We start from the raw sequence: 27,672 nt of genomic DNA, 5'->3' as shown, positions 1-27,672 counted from the left end.
GTTTTCGGAGCTTCCTTGCGGCCTTGTGAGAGGAGGATCGGCCTCGCCGAGACTCGTAGGGCTTTTCACCCCCTCCCCACTCACCGGGACAGGCGTTTGTAGGGCGCGCAGCTGCTGCGCCGGCCTTTGGCTGGTGCGACGGTGCGTGCATGTGACTGGGCGATCTTCCTTCGGCTTCTCAGGCAGGCGGGGGAGATATTGGGCGGCGCAGGGCTTTCATCGGAGGGCTTTCATCGGAGCCCGTCCGTCCGCCCGACGATCGTGCGGCCGTTTGGCTGCCCGGCCGTGAGGCTTGCAGGGATATCAAGGGCTGGCGCTAGGCGAGCCCGCGGCATTGCCTTTCAAGGTGCGGCCTCCCCTGAGGTTGCCAGCGGCGAAAGCCCGGCGGCCAGTTTGCCTTCCTTTTGCTGCTCGTGAGTCTCCCGGCGTTAATTAGAAGCGCTCCCGGAGGGACCTGGGCGTCTGTTTTAAGAACGAGGGGTCGGGCGAGCTTGTCCTGCCCTTGGGACTGCTCTGGCGGCTGCCTGCTGACCGGCAGTTTGGTGAGCTCATAGGGACAATCTTTAGGCCAGCATCGCACGAGGCAGTGCGGCGGCCATTTTGTCCCCTTCCCGGTGGGAGGGACTGGAAGGAGCAGCCACTTTCTTTGATATTCTTCAGATAGCTTAAGGCCCCGCAAGGCAGCGGCCATTTTTGGAAAACTTTTGGGCTGCTTTACAGGCTGCTACAAAGTCCAATCGCGGGTGTGATTTCTTTTAGGCACTTTAACGCTGCAAGAACTCTGCACTTGTGTCAAACTGGAATATACATATATATAGTCATAGATATATATATAAAAAAGGGACAAACAGCAAACAAGGGCAGAGAGCGGTTTTGAATTAACAAAAGCAATTTTATTGGTGGAGTTAGTCAGGGCCATGGCATCGAAGCCTAAAGGCACAAAGAAGAGAGCAAGGAAGGGTGGCCAAACCATGCCACTCAGGCCTTCAGAACAGGGGCAGGTGGGGCCCACTCCTCCCCCCTTCGAATTTGGAGTCAGCCATGCCACACCCTGACAGGGAGTTGGCGTTTCTTTTACTCCAACAGGTGCAATCCCTCCTCTTCCAGCGCAGGGGCGCCTGCCATGCCTGGAGCACCTACAGTAATCCGGCCAGAGGCCGTAAGATTGGAGCAGGGGTCCGGCATAGAGGTGCTGGGGCAGCCTGGGCCGGGAACTCCAGGCCCGTCTCGGCCTCCCTCTATTCGGACCGGGATGAATAGTCCCTCTGTGCTCATGCCTCCTCATGGCCAAAGTGGGCTGCCCATATCTGGAAACTCTGTTTTATGCCATATACTTATCCATATTCTCCGTATATGGGCATGAATGTTAACCCCGGTATGGGATGGCCAGGCCAATTCAGCCTCCCCTGGTTTTGGGCAATGGCCAGGAGGTTTCATGGGGAACCAGCCCCTTATTTTGGCCTTCTCAAGTTCAAAGTTCTTCTGGTAGTCAGTTTAGGGGAACGCAGGTCCAACAGAGCTTGGGTTCCTCTGCCACCAATTTTGGGGGGACTCCAGGTCCATCAGAGCTTGGGTTGCCAGGCACCCGGGCGTGGCTTCCTTCGGGACCCGCTGTCCCAATAGTTCGTGGTCCAGAGCCGACGACTGGGGATTGTACTCTGCCTGGACCAACGGGCAGTGTTGAAGCTGCAGCAGGCTCTGCCAGCCAGTCTGCTGGGGCCAGAGCCAGAACCAGACGGAGGGGGAAAAAGGCCTCTCGTCGCGCTAGATCTTCTCGGCGGTCTCCTAGCTCATCCTCGTCTGGTGAGTCTACAGATGAGGATTCCGCCCAAGCAGCTGGAGATTACTGGGAAAGAGGGGAGAAGGTGCCAGCTCTTCCCCTCTGGATTACTCAGAGGAGAAAAGGGGAGCTGGCGGTGGAGGACGGTGACGGGAACTTAGGGGCTTCAGCCTTTTGCTCGGCATGGGACCCTGGGGACCCCCCAGGCTCCCATTTGCCGAGGAAGTTAAGAGAACGTGCCCTGGATGGGTACTACATAGATATCTTCACGGTTTTGCGGCCGGAAGAGGATCCAGAAGAGACAGGTTCCCGGTCAGCTAAGAAGAGAAGAGAACGCCCAGAAAGAGCTGAGCGTTCCTTCAACAACTGGCTGAAGGGGTATGCGGAATACATGGCTCTGGTAGGAGCTCCTTACCCACTAAGGGCTTGGCATTTGTCTGCTCACTGGGCCAATGTTTTGAAGGCACGATCCCTATCAGGGGATGCGGCTGCTATCAAGTACGATGAGGCATTCCGTAAGAGTGCATCACATCGTCCGGGGTGCAGGTGGGATCTCATACACGATCAGACGTGGATGACAAATGTAATTAAAGTGACTGCGTCATCTGGTGCTACTGCGTCAACTGGGGCTGATGGGCGAGGAAAAAAAGGGTTTAGTCAGCGGGACCCGCCCGCTTAGCTTGCTGGGCCTTTAACCAAGGCTCCTGTAAGAGGGATAAATGTAGGTTCGAGCACAGCTGTTCCCGTTGCTTTGGGGCCCACACCAGAGTACAATGCCATAACTGGCTCGGCCTCCCTTCGGCGTGGCGGAACCCTGGCTCCGGCAACTCTAAGAAGGACGGTGGCGGCCAGGGAGGATCATTCCCGTCCAGAAGGCCTGAAGTCGGAGGTTCTGCAGAGTCTCGCCCTTCCCCGGTGGGTGTGCAACCGTTATGCCAAGGGCTGGACGGGTATCCGTGTCGGGAAGACGCATTGTACTTAAAGGAGGGATTTCCAATTTGGTTTTCACATCCCATTTTTTAGGGTGTAGGGTGGCAACCTCAGCTCCCAACTTAAAATCAGCCAGGAATTGCCTCGCGGTAGTGGCTGCCAAAATTGCAAAAGAATGCTTGGCGGGCAGAATTGCAGGTCCCTTTGCACAGCCTCTGTTACACAACCTCCGGGTTTCCCCATTGGGGTAGTACCCAAAAGGCCCGGGGAGTATAGGATGATACAACCTTTGTCCTACCCCGGAGGGGGGCCGGTGAGCGACTTCATCGACCCAGGCATCTGCTCTGTTCGGTATGCCACTGTGGATGAAGCAGTGAGTCTCATCCGGGAGGTGGGAACTGCCTCGATGTTGGCAAAATGTGACATACAGTCAGCCTTTCGTCTGCTGCCCATACACCCCAAGTTGACTTCGAACTGTTAGGTTTTCAATTTGAAGGACATTGGTATGTCGATAAATGCATGCCCATAGCTTGCTCTGTAGCTTGTGCAGGCTTGGAAAAGAATTTAGCACCTTTTTTGGAATGGGCAATCAAGGATCGCATGCCATCAGCGAAAGTCACTCATTATCTGGATGATTTTTTGTTTTGTAGGTGCAGCTGGCTCTGACGAATGTCGCGATGATGTTGTCAGCATTTCAGGTCTTGGCGGCGGAGCTTGGGGTTCCTTTGGCGGCCGACAAGACTGAAGGGCCTGTGTCTTGTTTAACCTACTTAGGAATTCAATTGGACACGGTGGCAGGAACATCTTCCCTGCCCTTCGACAAGCTGACAACATTACGTGCACTGATCGCAGACACCTGTGCAAAAAAAGAAATGCAGGTTGCGGGAAATACAGTCCCTGCTTGGGCACCTTAACTTTGCCTGCAGGGTTGTCTCCCCGGGAAGGGCTTTTTGTTCCCGCCTCGCAAGGTCCTTGGCGGGCTATTCAGTTCCCCATCATCACGTCAGGGTTACTTCTGGTCTTCGCCAAGACTTAGGGGTATGGTTACGTTTTCTGGAGCGTTATAACGGAGTTTCCTTTTGGCAAGTTCCTTGGGAGCTGCAGGATAGTTTTCAAGTTCACACCGATGCAGCTGGCTCGATAGGCTTTGGTATTTATTTCAGGGGCCAGTGGTGTGCAGGGGAGTGGCCACCAGCGTGGTCTCAGACCGGATTTTGCGGGACACGGCTTTCCTGGAGTTGTTCCCTTTGGTGGCGGCGGTTCACATCCCGAAGGATGTGTTTCGCGACCATGCAGTTAAGTTCTGGTGTGACAACCAGGCTGTGGTCAGGGTGGTAAATCGGCAGTCCAGCCCGGTCAGAGCGGGTGATCGCGGCTAGTAAGGGAATTTGTAATGGTTTGCCTGATTAATAACATCTCCTTTAAAGCTGTTTTCTTGCCAGGTATAACTAACAATATAGCTGGCGCTTTGTCTCGTCGTCAGGTCAGCCGCTTTTCGCTCACTAGCTCCCGAAGCCAGCCACTTTCCGGAGAGGTGTCCCGACCATCTGTGGCGTCTTGGAGGCAGTCAATAGCGAAGGTGTCTTGCAGTCACTGGCTCCAGCTACCCGTCAGCGTATGAAGGGGCCCTGAGCACCTTCTTTGCTTTTCGCGGCTTCCATCGGCGCAGCCTGTTCGACAGGGGTTTGCTAAGGATTTGGTGCTCCGGTATTTGGTTGACTTGAGGGACCGTCAATTGGCTGCCAGGACGATTAAGGTCCATTTAGCGGCCATTTCCTTTTTCAGCCAGGCCCTGGGGATCACTGACCACTCCCGCTGCTTCGAAGCTAGAAGAGCAGTGGCCGGGTTGCAGCGCGCTTCCCCCAGACCACAAGATAGTAGGCGTCCCATCACCAAGGAGCTCCTGGGAACTTTACTTAACGCCACAGAATCAGTCTGTGACTCTGCCTATGAGTCTACACTGTTCCAGGCCTTGTTTACCTTGGCTTTTTATGGGGCCTTTCGGTGTGGTGAGCTAGTGGCCCCGTCCACCACATCATTGGCTCCTAAGGCTCTGCAAAGGGCTGATGTGTCCATGGCGGAGGGGAACTTACCCATATGGTTGGCGGGGTCCAATACTGACCGGCGGCGTCGAGGTACGAGAGTGGCTGTTGCCCCCTCCCCACCAGGGGCACCCTGTCCGGTAGCTAGGATAGCTGCGTTTTTAGCTGTCCGCCCTGCAGGGCAGGGTCCCCTGTTTATCCTAACGATGGAGCATCAGTGTCCAGATTTCAATTCCACGGCTGTGTTACGGCTGTGTTTACAATTTTAGGACTCCCAGCAGAGCAGTTCGGTTCCCACTCCTTTCGGATTGGGGCAGCTACCACGGCCTCTCAAGAGGGACAATCTGCAACCCGAAATTCAGGCTTTAGGCGGCTGGAGATCTTTAGCTTATCGTGTTTATGTCGGCCTCACCTTTCCTTGTAACTTTGTTCTCTTTATAGTTCCGTTGGCCTGTCGTTACCTTGTTTGGATGGTTGGCCACAGCATTGTTTACTGGGCTGGGCGTTATGCGAAGAAGTCGGGCTGGGGACAACACCTTGGACTGGACACCTCCCTGGACATTCACTGGCTGGCGAGGCGAGGCATGCGGTGGTCTTCTCTGCTCTTCGAGTTGCGGATCTTGGTGCTTCAGTTTGGCTTCCCAGACATACTAGTTCTTCAGCTGGGGAAAATGACATTCCGGCTTTCAAGGGAGTAGCGTTGCAGAACGCCATGAGGGAAGACTTACAGTTGCTTCGTCGCAAAGATGCCGAAATACAAGCTGTTCTGGTCGTGCTTGCTGGAGCGGAGGACTTGGAGGAACGCCGTGGCTCGGCCAGAGTTAACAAAGTCAGGTCCAAGGTTTGTCGGTCCTCAGCCCGGCTGGTACGGAGCATGGGAGGGATGTTATTCCCCATGTTCATTTGTCTCATGCTCAGCCACCATTGTTTTTGCCCCACGGAGTCCACTTACCGCATTGGGCCCAGGACATCTGGTTGCACGATGTCCGCCATGCTCTGCTGGAGTGGCCGCTGCCCGCATTGAGCTGGCCGAAATCCGTTCTGCTCTGTTGCAGTGACTTTGCGGCACGCACTGAGCTGTGAGACTCTGGGCTGCTGAAGCTGGGGCGGGAGCTGTTGGAGTGACAGCTCGGTGGCGGTAGGGCATAAGAGCACATCCTATTTGGGGAAGGCAGAAGCTTGCATGCCGGACCTTCCCACCTCGGGGGCCTCCTTATGAGGTCCGTGGTGGCGATAGAGCTCTCGAAAGCCAAGCCTGGGGGCTGCGCTGAGAGCTCGCTGCCCGGCAGGGAGGGGTGTCACAAATTGGGTTTGCATCCTTGTGGCACCTAGTAACTTCCTGTTCCGTTCCCTCGGGGGATGTGCCGGACAGGGGTTCTGTCCGAAGGGCCTAAGGGGTCAGCTTGGGCTGCCCTATAACCAGGTTCAGCGGTTTGCTACCTGGGGGCCAGGATGTGCTCTGGTATGCTCGCCCAGCTTCAAGGTTTCTTGGTTATGTGTTAAATAAATTTTGGGCTGCGGCCGATTTCTATTCCAACAAGTTGTGTTAGTATTCTTTCTGACGAAATGAGTCTCCAAACATCCCCATGCAATGCTGGGAAACAGATTACAGAATCAAATGCTTGGTAAATTTGAGAGGCCACCACCTGCCACATCATTCAACTTACAGCATCATTTGCAAATCTCTGCTTGTCAGTTCGATCACTACAAAACTATCTGGATGATGTCAGTGAAACATTAGTCAGGAATCAAGAATATTTGTTTGCTTTCTGGATTTAGACTGTCATTCATCAAAACACAGTGATGGCTTGGCCTTGTTTCAGTTTCCTTTGACAGTAAATTTTGATTCCATAGTCAGCTTTAATTATGATATTATACAAGAACATAGAATTAATAAAAACAGATCAACATTTAAAAATCGCTTAGTTTGAAATATTATTTCCTGTGCAATATGTTAGCTATAACTCTTTCATTTGTTACTTGTGAATTCTGCCCCACTGTCTGCCTTCCCTTATGTCATCCAGTGGTCGGAAAAGATGATGTTTTTGAAAAGTCTGATGAATGCATAATGTTACGAATAATATTGAAACTTCCATTAGTGAAACTTGAGACTTGAAGAGGGCATGTTGACACAGTGAATACTGCATGTCTAATGAAATTGCTTTTCCACACACAGCACACATTACCGAAGCTGAAATTTTTTGCTGCATTGGCTACTTGGTGTACTAATGGATATCATATGTTGTTATGTATAGAAGTAAAATATCTACCTCATGCATCCTTCTTCCGATTGTACCAGCAGACAGACCCTTTGGAAATGGTCTGTTGCATAGTCTTAAAATAAAGGGTTGCATTCTTCAGAACTCTGAGCCAGACTTCAGATGAAAATGAAAAGGCAAGATTGAATCGTGCCATGGGGCCTGTTGTTTTGTCTAGGAGCTGGACTATGTGTTAGATCACCCACTGGGTTGCTTCTGAAAGTGGTACCCCATACTAAGTCCTCTTCCTTCTCCAGTCCCTGAGCTCATAGCAAGGAATTCTTCCCTTTTAAACCAGTTTCAAGAGGTTTACAAGAGAATGCATTAAAGGTTGCTCTAAGGTTGTTATTTTGAGCCCCATCCAGAAGTGAGGGGAGGGGGCTGAAAGTGCTGGTGGAAGCTGTGTGGACTTTCACTTGTGGAAATGCCCTCCCTGGGACATTTACATCAGCGGGAGGGCAATTCCGCTGCTGTGCAGGTGTCGCCGCCCTGCCCCAGTGCTGGATCATGGCACTCAACACTGTGCTAGCATCACAGGCCCACTGTCGACACAGCAAGGGCAGGCTGGGGGCATGGCCAGGGGAGGAGCCAACATTAGTCAGCTTCTTCCTGGTCAGTCACCGTGTTAGGCTGGCAGCTGGGAGTCCCAATTCATGGGACTTCGGCTGGTGGCGTAAAGTAGGTGAGGGGCAATGGGACTTCTCAGCAGCAGACTGTGGGTGGGGCTGCAAATTCCAGTGAAGATAGTCCATGCAATAAAAATAGATAATAAAGATTGCTGGAAAGTCTGTTGTAAAGTGAGGATGTTTATACATATCCAGAGGTCATGTCCAATTATAGCAACTTTTAGAGATCAATACTTGCAGAGATTGCTAAAATAACTTGCAAATCAATAAATCCTACTATTGAACTAGCCTTACTTAATTTATTTAACAATAAAAACACCTATTGTAAATGAAAAACACGGCTCACAGAACATCCTGGCTGAGCACATACAACGCTGGTCTTTAAAGATCTGCACTGACTCCCTATTTGCTATTGGGCAATTCAAGGTCTTGACATTGGGGTCCCACCGATCTGAAGGAGCTGCTGTGGCCATGTGAATCTGCCCAAGGACAGAGGTCAAATGTGTGTGTGTGCGTGGGGGGGGTCCCTGGTGGTCTCTTCCCCTGCTCAGGTGTGTGGGGAGGGGACATGCGGGAGGGCTTTCTCTGTGACTGGCCCCAGACTATGGAACAGCCTCCCCATGGAAATTTGCCAGACACGAACCATGTGTGGGTTTTGGTGTCTGGTGAAGATTTTCCTCTTACCCTAGACTTTGGCCTCCTTGAAGCCCCCTCTGGATGCTGCTGGTCTGGGGTGGGAAAGGGTATGTGGATGGGTAATATTCTGGAAGTTTGTTTTATGGTGTTTTTATTATTCTTTTACATGAGCTATTTGATGTTGTTTTATTACTGTTCAATTTTGTATTCTGATACTTTGCTTCATTGCATTTGAAAGTTCCCAAATGGCAGATCAGCCATTTCCCTTGCATTCTCACTTCCAGAGCATTGCAGTTAACAACAGGGGGGAGGGGGAGGAATGTCTGTAGGATGAATTATGAATGGTAGGATAACCATTCAATACCAAGCCTCTCTGTCTTCCCACAGCAGAGTGGCAGAAACAAGAAGTCCGTATGTGTGTGGAGTGGAGGAGAGAGAATATCAGTTCTAAGACATAATCCCCTTCTTCAGCAGAGTGTGATCCAGGGAATTGCTTTGCCTCTTTCTTTTTGAAGGGTGTTATTTTTGGGAAAGGCCAACAGTATCGATATAACTACAATTTAAAGGTCTTTGATAAAGTCAGCAATTGTGCAGCTACCAAGTGTGATGAGATCTGTGTCTTTACGAGTGAATTGATGGGTGGAGTTAAGAGAACCAGGTAAAGCAGAGGCCAATTGAGACTTCAGGAGTAAGTTGAAGTCTCAGTCAAAAGGCAGTGTGTGAACTCCTTCTTGTGTGTAAACAGAGAAACATGAGACCACACTAAAGTCTCACTGTGCACCTAAAAGCCCTGAGGTAAGTGTTCCACACATAATGTGCTAAAGAGTTTGGATTTATACCCCAGCTTTCTCTCCTGTAAGGAATCTCAAAACAGCTTACAAACTCCTTCCCTTCCTCTTCCTACAACAGACACCTGGTAAGACAGGTGGGGCTGAAAGAGTTTCAAAGAACTGTGACTAGCCCAAGCTCACCCAGCAGGCTTACTGTGCAGTAGCTGGGAAACAAATTCAGATAAGCATCCACTGCTCATGTGGAGGAGTGAATAATCAAACCTTGTTCTTCTGACTACACCACTCTGGCTTTCAAGGCTGGACAACCAAATGGATTGGCTTGCTTGTTCTTCTGGATAATCTACCTAGAGAGAAAGATGGAAGTAAGATGCCTGCTGATGAGGAGACTGTGGTGCATGGGAAGAGGGGACACAAGAGTCCTCCATGTCATTTTCCCAAGCTGAAATGTCCTCAGGGAGTATTATTTGCCCAATTTAAGTAGTCAGTGGTACATGTAAGTTTCTCAATGGAGAAAAGGGTGGCTTGCCAGGAACCCACCAGCTGAGAAAATGGTATGGGTGTGGGGAGATGTCTCATTATATGCCCTCATGTTTTTGAACTGGAATTCCAAGTACAGAAATTACAGCATGTGTCTGATTGAAAGTTCTCATGGTGGTTTTGGAGAAACATAAGGACACTTGAGCTCCTCAAAATACTGTAGCAACGTTATTGTCTGGCATAATCAGATTGAATCATAGTATACCAACATTAAAACCATATTAAAACAGGTTTCCTAGGTTTCAAGATACTGACTATGGTCCTTAAAGTTATAAAAAGTTTGGTTCCTGAGAATCTTATCCCATATAGACTTCCTGTGCTTTAAAACCCTACCCCAATTTCCATTTTACAGGGTAGCCATACTTACGAGCCCACAGAAGGCTGCCAACAGAGCTGGATAAAAATGTCCTTCCCTTTAATAGAAACTTATTGTGTAGAAATGGGTAACTCAGTCAGTCAAGTATTTATTGTTTGAGCCATTGGCTATAACAATACAAAAATACATGCAGTTAAAACAGTAACTTAGTTAAAACAATAATTTAAATTAAAACAATAATTTAGTTTTACATTAAAATATAAATTATTAGTGTTCACAATCTCTGAATTAAAATGCCCCATCAAATACGTCAGATGTTTTTGCAGTTTCTTCAGCTAGTCTAAGTTAATCTCCAGTACTTTACAACATTAGTTCAAACAGCGCTTTAAATACTTTTAACTTTCGTAGTTTCCTAGCTGCCAGGGCAAAGAGAGCCATCTTATAAGAAACATAGGAATCAATATCCAATAATAAGAAAATCGGTTTCTCATCATCCAGGACAAAAAAGCTGTCCTAGAGTAGTGTGGCTCCCAAGGCAACCTTTTCCTTATTTCAGAATATAAGAGGACAGAAGGAGAGTATGTAGTGGAAGAGATCCTCAGGCTCTTTGTTTTCCACAGATACAAAAAAAAGCGTGAGAAAATGGTACTCAGTGTGTATCTGCCACTAAGCACTGCTGAAGGCATTGATTGAAATCTAATAGAGTATAAGCTATTCTTAGATTTCTTGTTAGTGTAGTGGTCAGATATGTAGCTCTAATATGATCTCTTTTAAATAGTTTATACCATGGAGCAGTTTTTGTCTGAACTATTAATTGTCTGTTTATTCTGGCATCTTCTCTGTACACCCAGTCTCGGAGTTCAGCATTGGATGTTGAAACTCTTAATAGATCATCTGGAATAGTGTACCGAGATCGAATTTTTTCGAAAAAGGAGAGAAAAGACTGATGACCAAAGGTTTCCTTATTATCTGAGCTGTTTTTTTCCAGGCCTTCAAGATTGCAAGATGGGCACGTGATTCAATTGATGGTAAACCTAACTCTGCCTTCATTAGTGCAGCTGGTGTTCCCTTTGGCAGCATCAAAATCCGTCTTAAAAAAAGGTTCTGAATGGATTCCAGTGTCTTGAGTATAAGGTCATTCCAGCCCCAAACTTCTATTCCATATAACATATGTGAGATGACTTTACTTTTGAACAGTTTTATAGCTGGATCTACAAGACAACCACCTTTTGAGTAATAGAATCTCATAATTGCCCCTATTATTTTTATAGCTGAGATTCTTAAAGTTCCTAAGTGTACTTTCCAATTTAAGGTCTCACGAAATGGGTAACTGAAAATTTTTATTCCATTAAACTGCTGATTAAAAGAACGGGATCTCCCTACCTACTAGGCAATGTAGCAACCTTGCAACAGAGTCTTCTCTGTGATTGTTCCAGAGTTCTGGAATGTCCTTGCACCCTGATGTGGAATTAATAGATGGTATACTTCAACAATCCAAAATAATCTGCACAACCCATTCTTCCTGTTATTGTGGACTTCTTGCTCAGTACCTATAATTATGATTCTATGACTTTGTTGGACGTAGGTCTCATTGAATAATGCAGTACAAATGCATGCTAACTTGCTTCTGTTTAGTATTACTGTACATATTAATGTAAACAAAACATGGCTTGAGGCTAAAGCTGTTTTTTACGGCCAGACAAAATGTACAACTGCCATGTTGGCGAGTGTTGTGCACGATAAGAAAATCTCAAGAAGCTCATACATTCACTTGCATAAATTGAAACATCTGTCACTGTCTGACTAATACATTTTGTCAACTGATGACAGGAATTGAAAGCAGAAAGTAGAGTGGTTCTTTCCTCTGTAAAAGAAATACATTGGTCATCATTCCTGTCATATGTGACAATTTATTTCTTTGCCGTGTTTAATCTGGGGAACCAGAAGCCAGCTGTTGAAGACTCCCTGTTACCCTGGTAAATGGCAAATCAACTGACACAAATGCATTTGGGAAGCCACCAAGCACGACATATTGATCTAGTTGATGCACCAGTTCTCTTCACCCAAGAAACAATAGGATAACGTTCAAATGTTATGTTTTCCAGCTCTTCAGTGTGTGAGACTAGCTGCAAATCTCTGATTAACTGTTGGACAGCAATTTGAAAATTCCATCCCACCCTCAAAACTTTCCCCTCCCTCCCTCCCTTGTGTGTTCTGGAAGTCCCCCAATATTGGAGACCGTTATGTCCACAGAAATTTCGTGGCTTTCTGCATGATTATGTGTGTGGCCTGGCCCCATTACTATAAAATAATACAACTGAAGGGAAATTCCATCCTTCATGATCCTCTCCACTTCCTTCCTGTTCTGCCCCCCCCTCCCCCCTCCCCCACAATGACTCTGTTGGAGGTGCCCTGTTCTCAGCTGGGACAGAAAGGTCGAGACACAAGCCAGTTTAACAGTTCTAATAATGGCTTTATTTATGAAGAAAGACAAGCCTCTAACTCCTCCCTGGCTCTGACAAAGGGGTTACTTGCTTGTCTGCTGATGATAGGAGCTGTAGACTGTGTCCTTTTCTGGCTTCTTTCAGTTGGAACACTGTCTCTTGCTTCCTCACGGCTTTGTTGGTCTTGGTCTTTGCTCTGGATGCTGATAGACTTGGCTTGCTCTCTTTAGACCATCACAGGGACCTAAGGACTCCTCTTTGGATCATCATATGGACCCGTGAATGTCATGAATATTAAGGGACCCCAGCTTCCCTTTTGCACCTCAATGAGACTAACTAAAAACAGGGGATCCTGGGTAAGGAGAGGAAATTGCCTACTGGGAAAAGTCTTAAAGGGGCAGGGACTAAATAAAATACCCTCCCAAGGGAGACTTAACAATAAGGCAGAACCATACTGACTATAGGGAAACTGAATCTTAAAGGGGAAATAACCAAAGGCTCTGTGGGGGCATGCCACTTCCCTTTTATTATTTCTTCTCCCCATGTTCAGCTTTCTATTTCCCCATTTTAACCCACTTCCCAGCCTACAAAATTGCCTCATTTTAACCAACTCCCGAGCCCATTAAACTGTGCAGATATCTTGCTAGACAATCCAAGACATTAGGGGTTTGATTTGTTTTGTTTATGCATGCACAGATGTTGCTGGTTATTTTGAGAGAAAGTTCAAACCCATCATTTTTCAGTTTTTGGATTTTTCTGCGAAACTGGTTGTTCCCCTGTCCATTCATGGGGAGCTTTTTTTAAAAAAATCTACACACTGGGTTCAAGTTTATAATTAGATATAGGATCATCATAGGTCAGATATGATGATCACAAGGAAAGATGGAATGCAGAGGAATGATTTGGAAATGTTTTCCTGCCCCCGAGAAATCTCCCCCCCCGCCCATTTTTCCAGCAATTTCCCCCCTTTAAATCACTGTTTACTGCTCTCAACTTTTGCCCCCTCAAGCCCTGTGCATTGCAATGATGCCCCCCCCCCCACATGCTGGGGTCCTGCCAGTTTACTGTTAGGGCTTTTCTTTATTCTAATTTTTTATGCTTGTAAATTTTTGCTCTCTCTAGTTGTAGATTTGATATCACACAGATTTATGTCCTGCATAAAAAACCAGGAGTTTAAATCTGCAGGGTGGTATGCTAGACACAAACCTGTCTAATAAATTTTGCAAATAGCAAAATGTGAGGAATTGCTTCCCCCACCCCCACCCCCCCGCCACCCCAGAAGCCAGAACTCACAAGCAAGGAAACATGAGAATGCGGAAAAGCCCGTAAAATACTGGTGCTTTAGGGACACTGTAATCATAAACCTCCATTGTCATTTAAGAACTTATTGAAAATCCTTCCCATCATGAAATTGTTCTTTAAGGTCACATCTGACTGCCATAGCTTATTAGGTAGGATGTGGCCAAACTGAATGTTCTAAGGTTGCCAACTCCAGGTTGGGAAATTCCTGGAGATTTGGGGCGGAGCCTCTGGAAAGCAGGGTTTAGGAGGGCAGGGTGTCAGTGAAGTATAATGAAACACTGCCCATTCTCCAAAATGTCCGTTTTCTGTGAGGAATTGATTGCTGCAGTCTGAAGTCCATTTGTAATTCTGGGAAATCACCAGGCATCATCTGGAATTCACAACCACACATAAACATATATATTCCTTTCAGTGTACAACATACTTCACAGACATTTATAATCCTTACAACAGGAAGGCCAGAATCATCTCCATATAACAGATAGGGGAGGGGGAACCTTGCCTCAGGCCACATAGTGATTCTGTGGTAATAACAAGATTTAAAACAGGGACTTGATGTATTCTCTTAGCCACTATACTGTATCCAGCTGTGAATAGCTGAATTAAGTAAACCCTAGAAACTCCTTTTGTGGTTCAATGTCTGGCAGCCTTGTCATCATTTTGGCCCATTCTGCACAAGATATTGAAGACACTTTGAAAATGTTTGCAAAACGTTTTTAATTCACCCCCTCCCCCCAGGTTTGTTCACACTCACCCCCTCAAAATGATTTCTGGCCACCATTGTGGTTATTCTACTTTTTTAAAAAAAAAAATCTGTGGATTTGATGCTATGAAGCTTCAAAGCATTGTGCTGTGATTCTCTAGGGGTCATGCCTTCAAAGTCACACAGGGGCTTTCCCCACTACAGAAGGGAGCTAAGGTCGACTCGGTTCCCTTCAGTGGAGGGTGATTCCAGGCTGTCCCCACAGCAACTGAGTTGGGCCCCTGGAACCGAGCTAAGTGGGCGGGATCATCTTGGTGCCTGTTTCGCTCCTCAATCGTGATTGGCGCTTGTGTTTTGGTGGAAAATGGGAGCATTCTTTTTTTTTTTACAGTTTTTACAGTTTACAGTTACATGTGCTTTCTGCCCGCCACAACTCTCCCATTCTGCGCATGCCACAAAAGCATATTTTCAGAAAGAGACTCGCTAGGGAACAGGATGCAAATAAAAGATTGTGAGGCTGAAAATAAACTGTTTTGAGCTAAAAACATTGTGGAACTCTATGGACAAAGCATTTTATTTTCTGCCTTACAACACTTTATTTGGGTTGTGTGGAATGGACCATTGTTTGAGGAGCAGATACTGCTGCTGGATGCCCTTGAGCTGAGGAAAACTCAACCTTTAGAATTACTGCTGGCTAAAGGGAAGAAAGATAACAAACAGCTGCTAATGTTAGGGAAATCCAGCAGTTTTTCTTCTCTTTTTTCATTATTGTCTACAAGCTGACCTCATGAGAATTAATGAAGAAAGGTTCGTAATGTGTATGGAAAGGACTCTATGAGATAAGAATGCCCCCCAAGGTTATTTTCAGAGCAAGAACAGGGGGAACTTAATAAACAACCTCCTGATGCAATAGATCATGCTTGATTTAAGAAAGTACTTTTGAGAGGCTACATAAAAACATGTTGCTAGAGAACAGCATGCACAATGCAGTAATATTCACCCTGCAAAACATGGTTCCATTTTGCAAACTTACAAATGTGAAAATATTTTCAGTGTGGCTGGTGTGATCATGGAAAAGTCAGCCCTGTTGCCTGTATCATGATTTACCCAAGCAACCAAGAGGAAAGCAGCCTGTAAACAGCTATGGCAGCCGCAGGGACTCGGTGCTCTATATTGATTTGTCCTGCTAGCATTTCCTGAAATGATTGATGCCTTAGAGCCTCTTTCTCTCCTAAATGTCCCTTTGTGCCTCCTAGATTAACTACTATTTTAAGTGTCTAGCTGTCTATTCGTTTATTTTTCCTGCCTTGGAACACTGGTGCCGTTTGATCCTTCCTTTTAAGAAGTTGGTGAAAAGTGCTGTGCAGTCACAGCTGACTCATGGGGAACCGGGAAGGTTTTCAAGGCAAAAGACATTCAGAAATGGCTTGCCATTGACTGTTTCTGCATTGCAACCCTGGACTTCTTTGGTTGTCTTCCTTCCAAGTACTAATTATGGCCAACTCTGCTTAGCTCCTGAGATTGGGCTAGAAGGAGGAACATCTAAATAGTACCAGTAGAAGCTTCCAATGGGAAGCTCCCATGTTGCATTGTTGTATTGTACATTGAAGTCACAAAGAAATGAATGATTGTTACGGCAGGCATGTTTTCCCATTCAAATAAACACATGGAGGGTATTTGTCCATGTCCAGGATCCCACCTGTTACTTTCACTTCCAATCTCCATGCGTTTATCTTAAGATCTGAAAGAGTCTATGTGTGAAATGTGCATCGGATTAAGTAATCTCTGATTTGTGAAAGCTTATGCTAGTATCAATTTGTCAGTCTTAAAGGTACCACTGATACCTTATTTTTATTTGTTACATCTGAAGTTGTATGCATATAGAGTCTCTTTGGGATGAGGATAGGGTTATTAATCTACATGCAAGGAGCACAGTCTTCCCATCAGCAGCAAGTGGTGAAAAACTGTCTGGCTTATTGCTGTGACCTGGACTTCCAAGCACAGCAGTATAGCTCAAAGCTGCAAATCCACTGATTTCTTGACAAACTGTATATGTTGATTGTAGATGGCTCTAGATCAGGGGTCTGCAACCTGCAGCTCAGGAGCTGCATGCGGCTCTTTCAGCCTTATACTGCAGCTCAGCATATGGTTAAGGTTAAGGGAGGGAGGGGGTCCAGGATCTGTTTTTTTCCCACGTACCATATGGGAAGAATTAGGGTTAGGGTTAAGGAAGGGAAGGAGGGAGGGAGGGAGCCCAGCATCTGGTTTTCCCCTCACATACCGTATGGGAAAAATTAGGGTTAGGGTTAAGAGAAGGAGGGGGTCCAGCATCTGTTTTTTTTCCACATACCATATGGGAAGAATTAGGGTTAGGGTTAAGGGAGGCAGGAGGCCCAGCATCTGTTTTTTCCCATATACCCTTTTGGAACAATTAGGGTTAAGGGAGGGAGGGAGGGGGCCCATCTAGTTTTTTCCCACATATCGTATGGGAAGAATGAGGGTCAGGGTTAAGGGAGGCAGGAGACCCAGCATCTGTTTTTTTCCCACATACCGTATGGGAATAATTAGGGTTAGGGTTAAGGGAGGGAGGGGGCCCAGCATCTGGTTTTTTCCCACATACCCTATGGGAAGAATTAGGGTTAGTGTTAAGGGAGGGAGTTGGCCCAGCATCTGTTTTTTTCCAAATCCCCTATGGCAGGGGTCTGCAACCTGTGGCTCCTGAGCCACATGCAGCTCTTTCAGCTGTATACTGTGGCTCTGCATAGCCTGGAGGTCGGGGGTAGCGTGGGTGTGTCCCTCCAGAGCAGCGCTGGAAGGAAAGGTGAGTGGAGGGGCCGAACCGGAGACAGCTCCGTGCTGAGTCGCCTCTTCGGCTCGGTAGATCTTCGGGGCCGTGGAAAATGGGTCCAAATGGCCCTTTGGGAAGTAAAGGTTGCTGACCCCTGCTCTCGATCAATCTGGATCTGCCCCCAGTTGCCTAGAAAACAGGGGGTAAGAAGCTCAAGTGACACAGCAAAATGGGTATACTAGCAATAATATGTAATATGAACTCTCCCTCTCTTCTGTGTTTTGCCTCCCTTTAGTTCATCATCTGAACTTTTAAAGCCAACTGAATTTCAGTCCTGTAACTTGGCTTAATTGAATATGTGTGTGTGTGTGTGTTTGTGTAGGTCCCTGAGAGAAAGAAGTGTGAGAAATCAGGCATAATATAGGTCACGGTTCAGCTTGCTTCATCGATAAGGTTACTCATAAGGTTTATATGTGATTGGGGTAAATCTGGGTTATTCATCACTTTGTCCTAAAGGACTGTTTTGCAGAACTTGGGTTGTATGAGCAGAAAAGTAGATCTGTGTGCTTTGTTTTGCAAGTGTAATATCAGCCAGTGCCTTATCTCTAAACGATGGGGAACGGAGATCTCCCAGAATTAGAATTGATCTCCAGACAACAGAGATCTATTCCCCTGGAGAAAATGGCCTTATCTCTAGACGATCCTGTCCATCAGGCTCCTGTATATATAGTGAAATGGAGCAGGGGAGGCAAAGCAGACCAGAAGTCTGTGAGGGCACATAGACTGGTCTTGATTTCAAACTACATAAAAGGAAGGCAAATGTTGGACAAGGGCAATAATGGACATGGTATGGAAAGAATGAAGAAAGGTCAAATGCCAGTGAGCTTTGTCGAGTTGCCTGCCTTTAGTCCAGCTGCCAAAGGGACCGGGGTTTGAAACTGCTATTGATAAGACCATCTAGACAGTTCCTGGGGACATTACAGTGAGGGTTTCCAGCTTTAAGTTGTGAAATTCTTGGAGATTTGGGGAAGGTGCTTGGGGAGGCGGAATATGGACAAAAAAGGGAGCTCATCAGGAATGTGATGCCATAGACTGTTCTCCCCAAACCAAGCCATTTTCTCCAGGGGAGCTGATCTCTGTTGTCTGGAGATCAGTTCTAATTCTGGGAGATCTCCAGGACCCACATGGTGCCTGACAACTCTAGTGTTTAGCACACCCCATACAGAGGTTGATTGTGTCTCAGGAAGAGAGAAAGCTTTTGTGCAAATGCTGCAGGCTGTGGCTGGCATCCCTGAGATAGCAGGATGATGAAGCAGCTTTTCTTCCACTTCTCCCTGTGTGCTCAAGCACACCGTTTTTTGTTTTGTTATGTGTGAACCTATATTCTATGCTAGATTTTTCAAAACAAATCCATGAAACGGTTTAAAGTTAAGCAGAATGTTTTGTGTGATTCCTTTTCTCAGGGGTAAGGCATGCCCTGTCAGAAATACAAGGAGAAAGATTTGATAGAGAAACTAGCTCTGGAGACAAAAAACAAATGCAGGAAATGAACCTTTAGCTATTCTAATTAAGATCTGCTGCCCATATAAAAATATTTGTTTAAGCAACAATTGGATGGGCTTCACTTGTCATCTATCTCAGGGAAGATTAACTCTGTGCAAAGGCAATGGAGGTATTTTGTAATGGAACAGGGGAGGTAAGACCAACAGATTTGGGTCAAGACCTCTTCATTTTCCTCTTCTTTTCTTGTTCAACTTGTAAATTAAAAGATTAGGGAAATAACAAAACAAGCAGAAGGTGGCTTATGAAAGTGTTTTGTTAGGCAGAAGAAATGTTTTTGCTCCACAAACATTTCTTTCCCCTTTCTACATACAGATTCCTTTGCATGAGGATCCTAACAGCCCATAAAGCCCATACTGTAGATTCATAAACAGCTTAAACGCAGGTTTTGCTGATTCAAAGATTCATCTAGTCCAGCACTAATTTCCAACAGCAGGTGCCTGAGAAACCCAATCAACATTTGTATTCTTAATAAATACCATAAAAGGCTATAAGCTAATGTGGAGAGCCAGATTGTGCACACAAACGCACTCGAACAGCTATGCCTCTCTTTACAGACTGTGAACCCAGTCCTTTTGTGTTATGATTACCGTTTTTTAGAGAGATGAGCAAATAAGCTATTTTTCACGCACTCCTTTTTGTTTATACAAAATGGCCTCTTCTGCTTTTGTGTAGATAGCAGTAAATACCCTTTAGTAGCTGAGGCTTCATGTCTCAACACCTGGCTGGCTGGGGGCTGAAGGAATCAGTCTGCAGTTTCAATTTAGGAAAAGGGAAGAAGCTAATATTTTCCAGCTGGCTGGCAAAAGCTGGTCTGAGGAGCTACAAAAGGGTACTTCTGCTTTTGGCAGACCAATGTGGCATTAGATACGAGAATCAAACTGAGAGGCTTTTGAGTCAAGAGAGCCTTGAGAGCCAGTGTGGTGTAGTGGTTAAGAGCAGGTGGATTCTAATCTGGAGAATCGGGGTTGATTCCCCACTTCTCCATCCGAGTAGCGGAGGCTTATTTGGTGAACCAGATGTGTTTCCACACTCCTACATTCCTGCTGAGTGACCTTGGGCTAGTCACAGTTCTTTGGGACTCTCTCAGTCCCACCTACCTCTCAAGGTGGGGAGAGGAAGTGAAAGGAGTTTGTAAACCAACTTGAGTCTCCTTACAGGAGAGAAAGGTGGGGTAGAAATCCAAACTCTTCTTCTTCTGTTGAATTGATGGCTCTATTTAACTGCCAGCCAGCTCTTTTGAGCATTCTCTGGGAGGCACCAGCACGCAACATATTCTCTGAGAGGTAGCAGAAGGCAGCTGAACAGAGAGCAAAAGGTGAGCAAAAGGTGCCCTCTATTTGGGGGGGGGGTTGGCCTTATAATCATATCTCAGTGTGTGTTTAGAGGGTCTGTTGTCTGTTTTGTCAACAATATTTTGATTTTTCCTTCCTAGTGTTACACATAGATACTTAATTTCTTTTTCTATTTTGAAGTCAGATTTTTCTGCAAGACGTTGCCCCTCCTTATCCTTCATATTGAAGGTAAGTAGCTTTGTTTTCCCTTTATTTATTGTGAGGCCTGCAAGTTTCCCGAATTCTAAAATTTTTTCTAACAAGTAAGTTATTTTTATGTGAGGGTCTTCTAAGAAAAAAACATCATCAGCAAAATGTCACTTTATGTCAGTATTTACCTACTTTTAATCCTTCAATGTAGGGGTCATTTCTGACATTATTCAGCAGTATTTCCAGAACTATTATAAATAGTTGCGGGGAAAGGGGACACCCCTGTCTGGTTCCTGTCTCTATAGCAATGATTTTCAGATAGGGAACTGTTAATTTTTATGGAGGTATTTTGTATCTTATATATTGCCTTAATGGCATTCAAATATTTGATTCCTGTACCTAAATGTTCTAATGTGGCCAACCTTATCAAAGGCCTTTTTGGCATCGATTGATATTAAGGCCATTTTCTCACTAGGTTTGTTATTTAAAATTTCAATTATATTTATAACTGACCTAATATTTTGCTTTATTTGTCATCCTGCCAGGAATCCCACTTGGTTTGGATGTATCCACTGGTTGGAGAATTCTTTTAACCTCTCGGTAATTATTGTTGCCAGTATTTTGTAATCAACATTTAATAATGCTATTGGTCTATATTGGTTTGGCTCAAGAATTTTACCTTCCTTTTTTGGGATTAATACAATATGATTCCCTGTCCATGTTTCAGGGATTTTGTTAACCTTCATTATCTCATTCAACATTTCAGTCAGTGGAGCAATAAGTTCTTTTTCAAATTTCTTGTAATACAAGGCCAAGAAACCGTCAGGCTCTGGGACCTTATTTAACTTTAGTTTTTTAATAGCTCCACTGACTTCTTCTGGAGAAACCATAGAATCTAACCTGTTAACTACTGTTTCAGACATTTTAACTAATATTTGTTTTCTTAAGTAATCATAAATCTCTTTGTCTGAGATAGCATATAACCCTGTGTAATAGTAATTAAATATCTTTCTGATTACATCAGGTCGGGTTATATTTTTCTTCTTATATTTAATTTCATTAATGAATCTTGAATTATTTACCTCTTTGATCCTGGCCGAGAGCTTATTGGCATTAATATAATTATTTTGTCGAATATATCTTAATTTTAATTCTAGCTCCTATTTATTTTTTCCAGTTTTCCCTTTATTAATTTTATTTTTGTTTGAATTTTTTGGGATTTAATTAATTTCTCCTCTAAATTTCTTAATTCATTTACTAATGTTTCCTCCTCCATTTTTTCCTTTTTTCGAAATTTGATTTCTTGACCTATCAATACTCCTCGCATAACTGCCTTACTGGCATCCCATATTGCGGGATTAATTTTGTTAATTTTCCAAAAGTCTACCAGTGCTTTAGCACATACATCTGTAACTTCTTTCTTCCCCAAGATCCAGTTCTTAATTTTCCATATCCTTGGTTTATGAGTAATTGTTAGGTCTAATTTAAGGGGGCTATGATCTAATAGTGTTCTCAGTAAAATATGCATATCACCCAGATATTGACATAGAGTTCCTGAAATCCAAATCATATCGATTCTAGTACTTAATTTATGATGATGTGAAAAAAGGTATAATCTTGTGCTTTCCCATAATTAGTCCTCCACACATCTTTCAGTTTTATACATCTATCAAATCATAGAAATTTTTGGGTAACTTAATGAACAATTTCTTATGGTGTCTACTGCTGCCATCACTCTCCTTTCTATCTAATTCTGTTGAGACAATACCATTATAGTCACCCAAAAGTATCATATTATCATAATTCAAGTCCAACAATGTTCCCAATAAGTTTGAATAATATATTGCCTTGCCATTACTCTCATTCGGTGCATACAAACCCACCATTAATATTTTGGTTCCTTCTAGGAAGATCTCTACTCCTAGTGTTCTCCCATCATTGTTAGTAAATACTAGTTTAGGATTCAATGTGCTTTTGACATATATTGCTATTACTCTTTTTTTCTTCTCACATGCAGAGAAAAAGGATACCCCTAACTGTTTGTTTCTAAGGAATTTGAGGTCTGCCTTTTTTGCATGGGTCTCTTGCAAGCAGATCACATCATATCTTTCTTTGTTCAATTTAAAAAAAACTCTTTTCTCTTCCTTGGATTATTTAATCCATTTATATTGTTCGAAAGTAATTTGCGTGACATAATAAAAAAACTTAAATATTATATATAGCAAACTCAAAAGAAGATAATAATAAGCCCAAAGTAAGTACTATTCACTTACCCCCTTTTACAAAAATCAGTTCGTTTTTATATTTCATCAAAAAGTTTTGAACCCTTAAGGGTGTATTAGTTGATACTCTTTTCCCTCTATAGCAAAATGAAATTCTTTCCACCTGAGCCCATCTATAAACAATATTGTTCTTACGCAGCAGCTCTGCAGAGGGGTTGTAGTCTTGTTTCTTTCTTATAGAGGTTGGTATCTCTTTGAATAATATTAAAGGGTTTCCTTCATATTCCAATTTATTTTTTGAATGGTATCTTAAAATAGCATCACGTCTGTCTTTGCGGACAAAATTAATCAAAATATCTCTTGTTATTCTTTTATCTTCCTCCAGTCCTCTTGCATTAGCTCTGTAAATGGCCTCATATTCTCTTGGAGTGTCTCTTTCTGGAATATTCCATATTTTTGCCAACAGTAGGGCAAGCTTTTCAGGTAAGGATTCATCTTTAGTTTCAGTAATTCCTCTAATTCTTAACATTTTTTCTTTTAGTTTAAGTTCCAGTAGACCCATCTGATTACTTTGGTTGTCTAGCTGATTCTGCACCGAGTCAAGTTTCTCCTCCATTTCCACTAGGTGGTCTGTATTTTCTTTAACCATTACTTTCATTTGTTTAATGGTTTGTTCTATCTTTTTAATTTGGGTTATTTCTTTTTTCATTTCAGATAGTTCCTGTTCCATTTTGGACATTCCTGATTCCATTCTTCCAAGTTCATCATTTGTCTCAGTTTGAAAGACTTTTGAGTCTGCTTGGAAAGCTGTAATAATCCCAATTAGTTGGTCAAATTTTTGATGGAGATCTGTTTTTTGTGTCATCCTATCTGGGGTTTTAACTTTCGTTACTATGGTGGTTTTATTCTTTCTGTTCGCCATTCACTAAATAATGTTAACTCACATGCTACACTTCATTGTTACTCTCTTGCCAGGCCACTCCTATTCAGATGCCCTCGCCCATTGACCTTTACTCACAAGTATATATACTCCACTTGCTTTCCTTTCCAACTATCAGATCCTCTGAAGATGCCAGCCACAGATGCAGGTGAAACGTCAGGAGAGAATGCTGCTAGAACATGGCCATACAGCCCGGAAACCACACAGCACCCCAGTGATTCCGGCCATGAAAGCCTTCGACAATATGAAGATATATTAGTGAAAAATTCATCTAAGCTGTATTTCAAACACTCCATGCTTGAATGATGCTTCAGCCTGCAGCTGATATATGAGAGGAACAAACAAAAATTAGAACATAAGAACCCCAAAAAAGCCCTGCTGGATTATATCAGTGGTTCATCTAGTCTCACACCGTGGCCAAACATTTCTTCTAGAGGTCAAACAACAGGACCAGTGGTGGGATTCAAACATTTTAACAGGTTCTGATGGTGGTGGGATTCAAATAATGACTGTTAAAAAGTACTTAAAATATTTTTAATATCACTTTTTTATTTTAAGTATTAAAATATTAATACTTAATAAAACATATTTTAAGTATTAAAAAGTGATATTTTAAATTTTAACAACAGGTTCTACAGAACTTTCGGAACCCCCTGAATCCCACATCTGAACAGGACATACAGATTGAGGCCTTCCCCTGATGTTGCCTCCTGGCACTGGGATTCAGAGGTGGACTGCCTCTAAACATGGAGGTTCATTTTAGTCACCATGGCAAGTAGCCACTGATAGATCTCTCTTCCATGAATCTATCTAATCTTTTTTAATGCCGTTTGTGCCTGTGGTCACCACTACATCCTCTGTCAGCTAATACCACATTTAATCATTTAATCATGCTCATCAGCTTCATTGGGTGCCCTTGAATTCTAGTATTTTGAGAGAGAGAAAAAGTTCTCTTTGCCCACTCTTTCCATCCCATGCATAATTTATAAACCTTGTCATGAGGAAAGGTTAGCCTGGATAGGAGATGAGTGAGAGATGATACGATGACCATCTTCAAGTAGAGGATGGTGAGGAGTTGTTTTCTGTTGCCCCAGAAGGTTGGACCAGAACCAGGGGGCTGAAATTAAATCAAAAGAGTTTTTGACTAAACATTGAAAGAACTTCCTGACAGAGCAGTTCCTTGGCAAAACAGGCTTCTTTGGGAAGTTGTGGACTCTCCCTCTTTGGAGGCTTTTAAGCAGACGCTAACTGGCCATCTGACAGCAATGCTGATTCTGTGAGCTTAAGTGGATTATGAGAGGGAGGATCTGCCCTCACCACGCCCCGGAACACACCCACCATGCCCCTGCACAGATGTGTGCCTGGGGCGTCACACCCTCCTGTCCCATTGGCACTACGCCACTGGAGGGGAGTGCACTTAGTGATTCTGGGGTTCCAATCAAAAATCTGGGATGGGTCCTAGAGTCACTGGCTTACCCCACCAGGCTGCCTGCTGCACCTACCCCCTGCCACAAGGGTCCAAGCAAAGATGGCCCTTGCCCTGTATGAGGCAGGTGTGAGCTGCTGCTGCCACTAGAGGCCAGCTGCCTGAGTCCCAGGAGGGTAGGGTGTGAGCAGCTGCTGTTGCCAAGCTGGCAGACCCCTCCATCAGAGAGGTTGAAGGATAGGCTTAGGGGCAGTTGCATAATGTGCTCTCTGACAATCCACAGTGCTAGCAATGCCCTTTTTGTAAAGTTTATGGAATTCCCAGTAAATTCTAAAGAGAGGCTTTTTGTGGAATGAGTTACAATTTTCAGGTAGGAAACCTGGTATTCCAAAGTATTGTTTTCATTTGACTGTACAGGACAGGTTGTTTTAGCTCTATGCTCTACTTCTCTTCCAATATTTGTACATTGGGATTACAATGATCAGCCAACTGTTTATACAGAGTTTGTATCAGGAACAAATTATCTGTCGTATACTGATGATCATCATCATAAAAGGGACACTCTGGCTTTTATTAGGTTCAACGACAGCATGCTGTTTGGATACCAGGTTCTGTTGTCTTTATGAAGTTCACAGTACATTCTAGAACTGCTCACTTCAGCAACACCAGTAAATGGTCCATGATTGATTAAACTTTATGTAAGATGCTAGTTGGTAATCATTTCAGTCGGATGGAGTTGTGCCAGGACACCCTCCAGCCTCCAGTTGACTTTGACCCTGATAACAAGGACATGCTAAATGGAAGTGGATTTTGATGAATGAAGATGGATATCTTAGGATTCATTATATGATAAATGAGGCGTGTTTTAGTTAGTGACAAATCACCTGCTGTTTTTTTTAAAAAATTAACATAAATTCTTAAGACTCCCAGGATGATCTAGCTAAATTCAGTACACTGAAGACAAATCTTAACGGAAATTCTAGAATAGTTCAACCAAGTCTAATGAATTGAAAATAATCACAATGAAGCAAGATGCTACTTTTTGTCATTAAGCATTGTCATGGCTGCTTTTAGTTGCCTAATAGCCACGGGACACATCTGACCACTGAAGCTATCCTAGTGAAACAAAGTCTCATGATTAGGCTTGGCAAGTTGAGTAAAATGAATCCCAGATAGACTTGTGCATATTCAGATATTCAAATCGACTCATGCATATTTGAGCTTTCATGCACACATGCAGGGCTTGAAAAGTAAAAAAATCCCCCCCAGCCACAGCACGTGGCTTGAAAAAGAAAAAACCCACAAAAAACAAAGATCCCCCCTTGTGCCCCACTTACCTGGTGGAGCAGTGTGGCAGGAAGTAGCTTTAAATCACCCAGCAGGCTTTCTTCTTCTCATCTCCTTTGTTCCGCACCAGCCAAAGCAAAAGGGTGTGTGTGTGTGAGCTTCCCTGTGAAACTGCATCCCCTATCAGCCTCCGGGCCTCTTCCTGACTGTCTGTTTCCTGTTAGCTCCCATTAGAAACAATAGGGGTGGGAGCTTACCCTTTGAGGTTCCATAACTTTGAACCCCCTGAACGAAACTGCACCAAACTCAGGTGATATTAACAGGAGAGTCACCGGATGATACCCTGAAATGTAAGTGCCACTAGCTTTAAAAATATGCTCTCTGCAGGCAGTGATGAAGGTATAGATTTTTCATGGGGTGGGTTCAGGGTGGGGCCACACCCCCACCTGCCCCTGGAGGTGTGGCCTCGCCTCCCCGCCCTTCATGGGTGGCTGCTGTGATGCTGGAATCCACCCCCAAACAGCATCACTTTCAATGGTGTTAAAATAGGAAGCCCAGATTCTCCTTTTTAAATCTACCTTAAAGGGTGAATCTGGGGTCCTCAGTTAAAACAACATTGAAAGTGATGCTGTTTGGGGGTGGATTCTCCCACACCCTGAAACAGCATCACTTTCAATGTTTAAACTGGGGATCTCAGATTCTCCCTTTAAATCCATGCCGAAAGGGGGAAATCTGGGGAAATTTGGGGGAGGGGTGCCTACTGTCAGGGGTGTAATTGTTAAGCTAGCAGCGCCAAACTTTCAGGGTATATTTAGGAGACTCTCCTGATGATACCACCCAGGTTTGGTGAAGTTTGGTGCAGGGGTCCAAAGTTATAGACCCTCAAAGGATCCCCATCTTCTATTAGCTCCCATTGGAAACAATGGGAAATAGGGCACCCACTTTGAGAGTACATAATTTTGGACCCGCAGAACCAAACCTCACCAAACCTGGGTGGTATAATCAGGAAAGTCTCCCAAAAAAATTCTTGAAATTTTGGTGCTGCTAGTCTGATAATATGCGCCTGCAGGCCAAAAACTGAAAAAACTGAAAAAACACCAAAAATACAAAAAACCCACAAATGGGGGGTTGAGCTTTGGAAATGTATTGGGGGGTTGAACCCAGGAAACCCCCCCTTACCTACGTCCTTGCCTGCAGGCCAAAATGCAAAAAGTAGCAAAAAATACAAAAAATTCAGATGGACCCGAATATACTCAGACATCCGAATAAATTCAGGCATAATGAATATGACATTTGCATGGACATACAGATACTTTTATGCCAGAATAAGCCTGAATCTGAATTTTACCAAATATTGTGGGTACTGTTCAACCCTACTCATGATGATAGTGATCCCATATTGCTGTTGGCAAGACAGTGTATGATACTTGCTGAGGAAGTGGAATGTTCATTCCGCGAAACAGGAACTCGTTGCAAAACCTGTCTGAAATTTCAGCCTTCACATTTGACTATAGCTGTGAACATTGGATTTTGAACTTGTTCTTTTGATTCCACAACTGTGTGCATTTGATTTTGTTTTCTGAGGTTGTTGTCTGTCTAA

At 44.4% G+C, this 27,672-nt stretch overlaps 1 protein-coding gene across 1 annotated transcript in view; it reads right to left on the bottom strand.

Moving 5' to 3' along the window:
• Positions 1-23,462, bottom strand: part of LOC125427773 — a 42,934-nt gene extending 19,472 nt beyond the window's left edge. Inside the window, exons 1-2 of the mRNA XM_048487327.1 lie at positions 22,471-23,462; positions 17,206-17,342 (exon numbers count right to left, since the gene is read on the bottom strand). Coding sequence (XP_048343284.1) covers positions 17,206-17,342; positions 22,471-23,341 — 1,008 coding nt within the window. The 5' untranslated portion in view covers positions 23,342-23,462. The remainder of the gene's footprint in view (positions 1-17,205; positions 17,343-22,470) is intronic.
• Between the last annotated feature and the right edge of the window lie 4,210 nt (positions 23,463-27,672).

This window comes from Sphaerodactylus townsendi, linkage group LG03, assembly GCF_021028975.2.
Source record: "Sphaerodactylus townsendi isolate TG3544 linkage group LG03, MPM_Stown_v2.3, whole genome shotgun sequence".
Lineage (NCBI taxonomy): Eukaryota > Metazoa > Chordata > Lepidosauria > Squamata > Sphaerodactylidae > Sphaerodactylus > Sphaerodactylus townsendi.
Note: the sequence above shows the minus strand (reverse complement) of the source record. Positions and strands in the feature narration are given on the sequence as shown.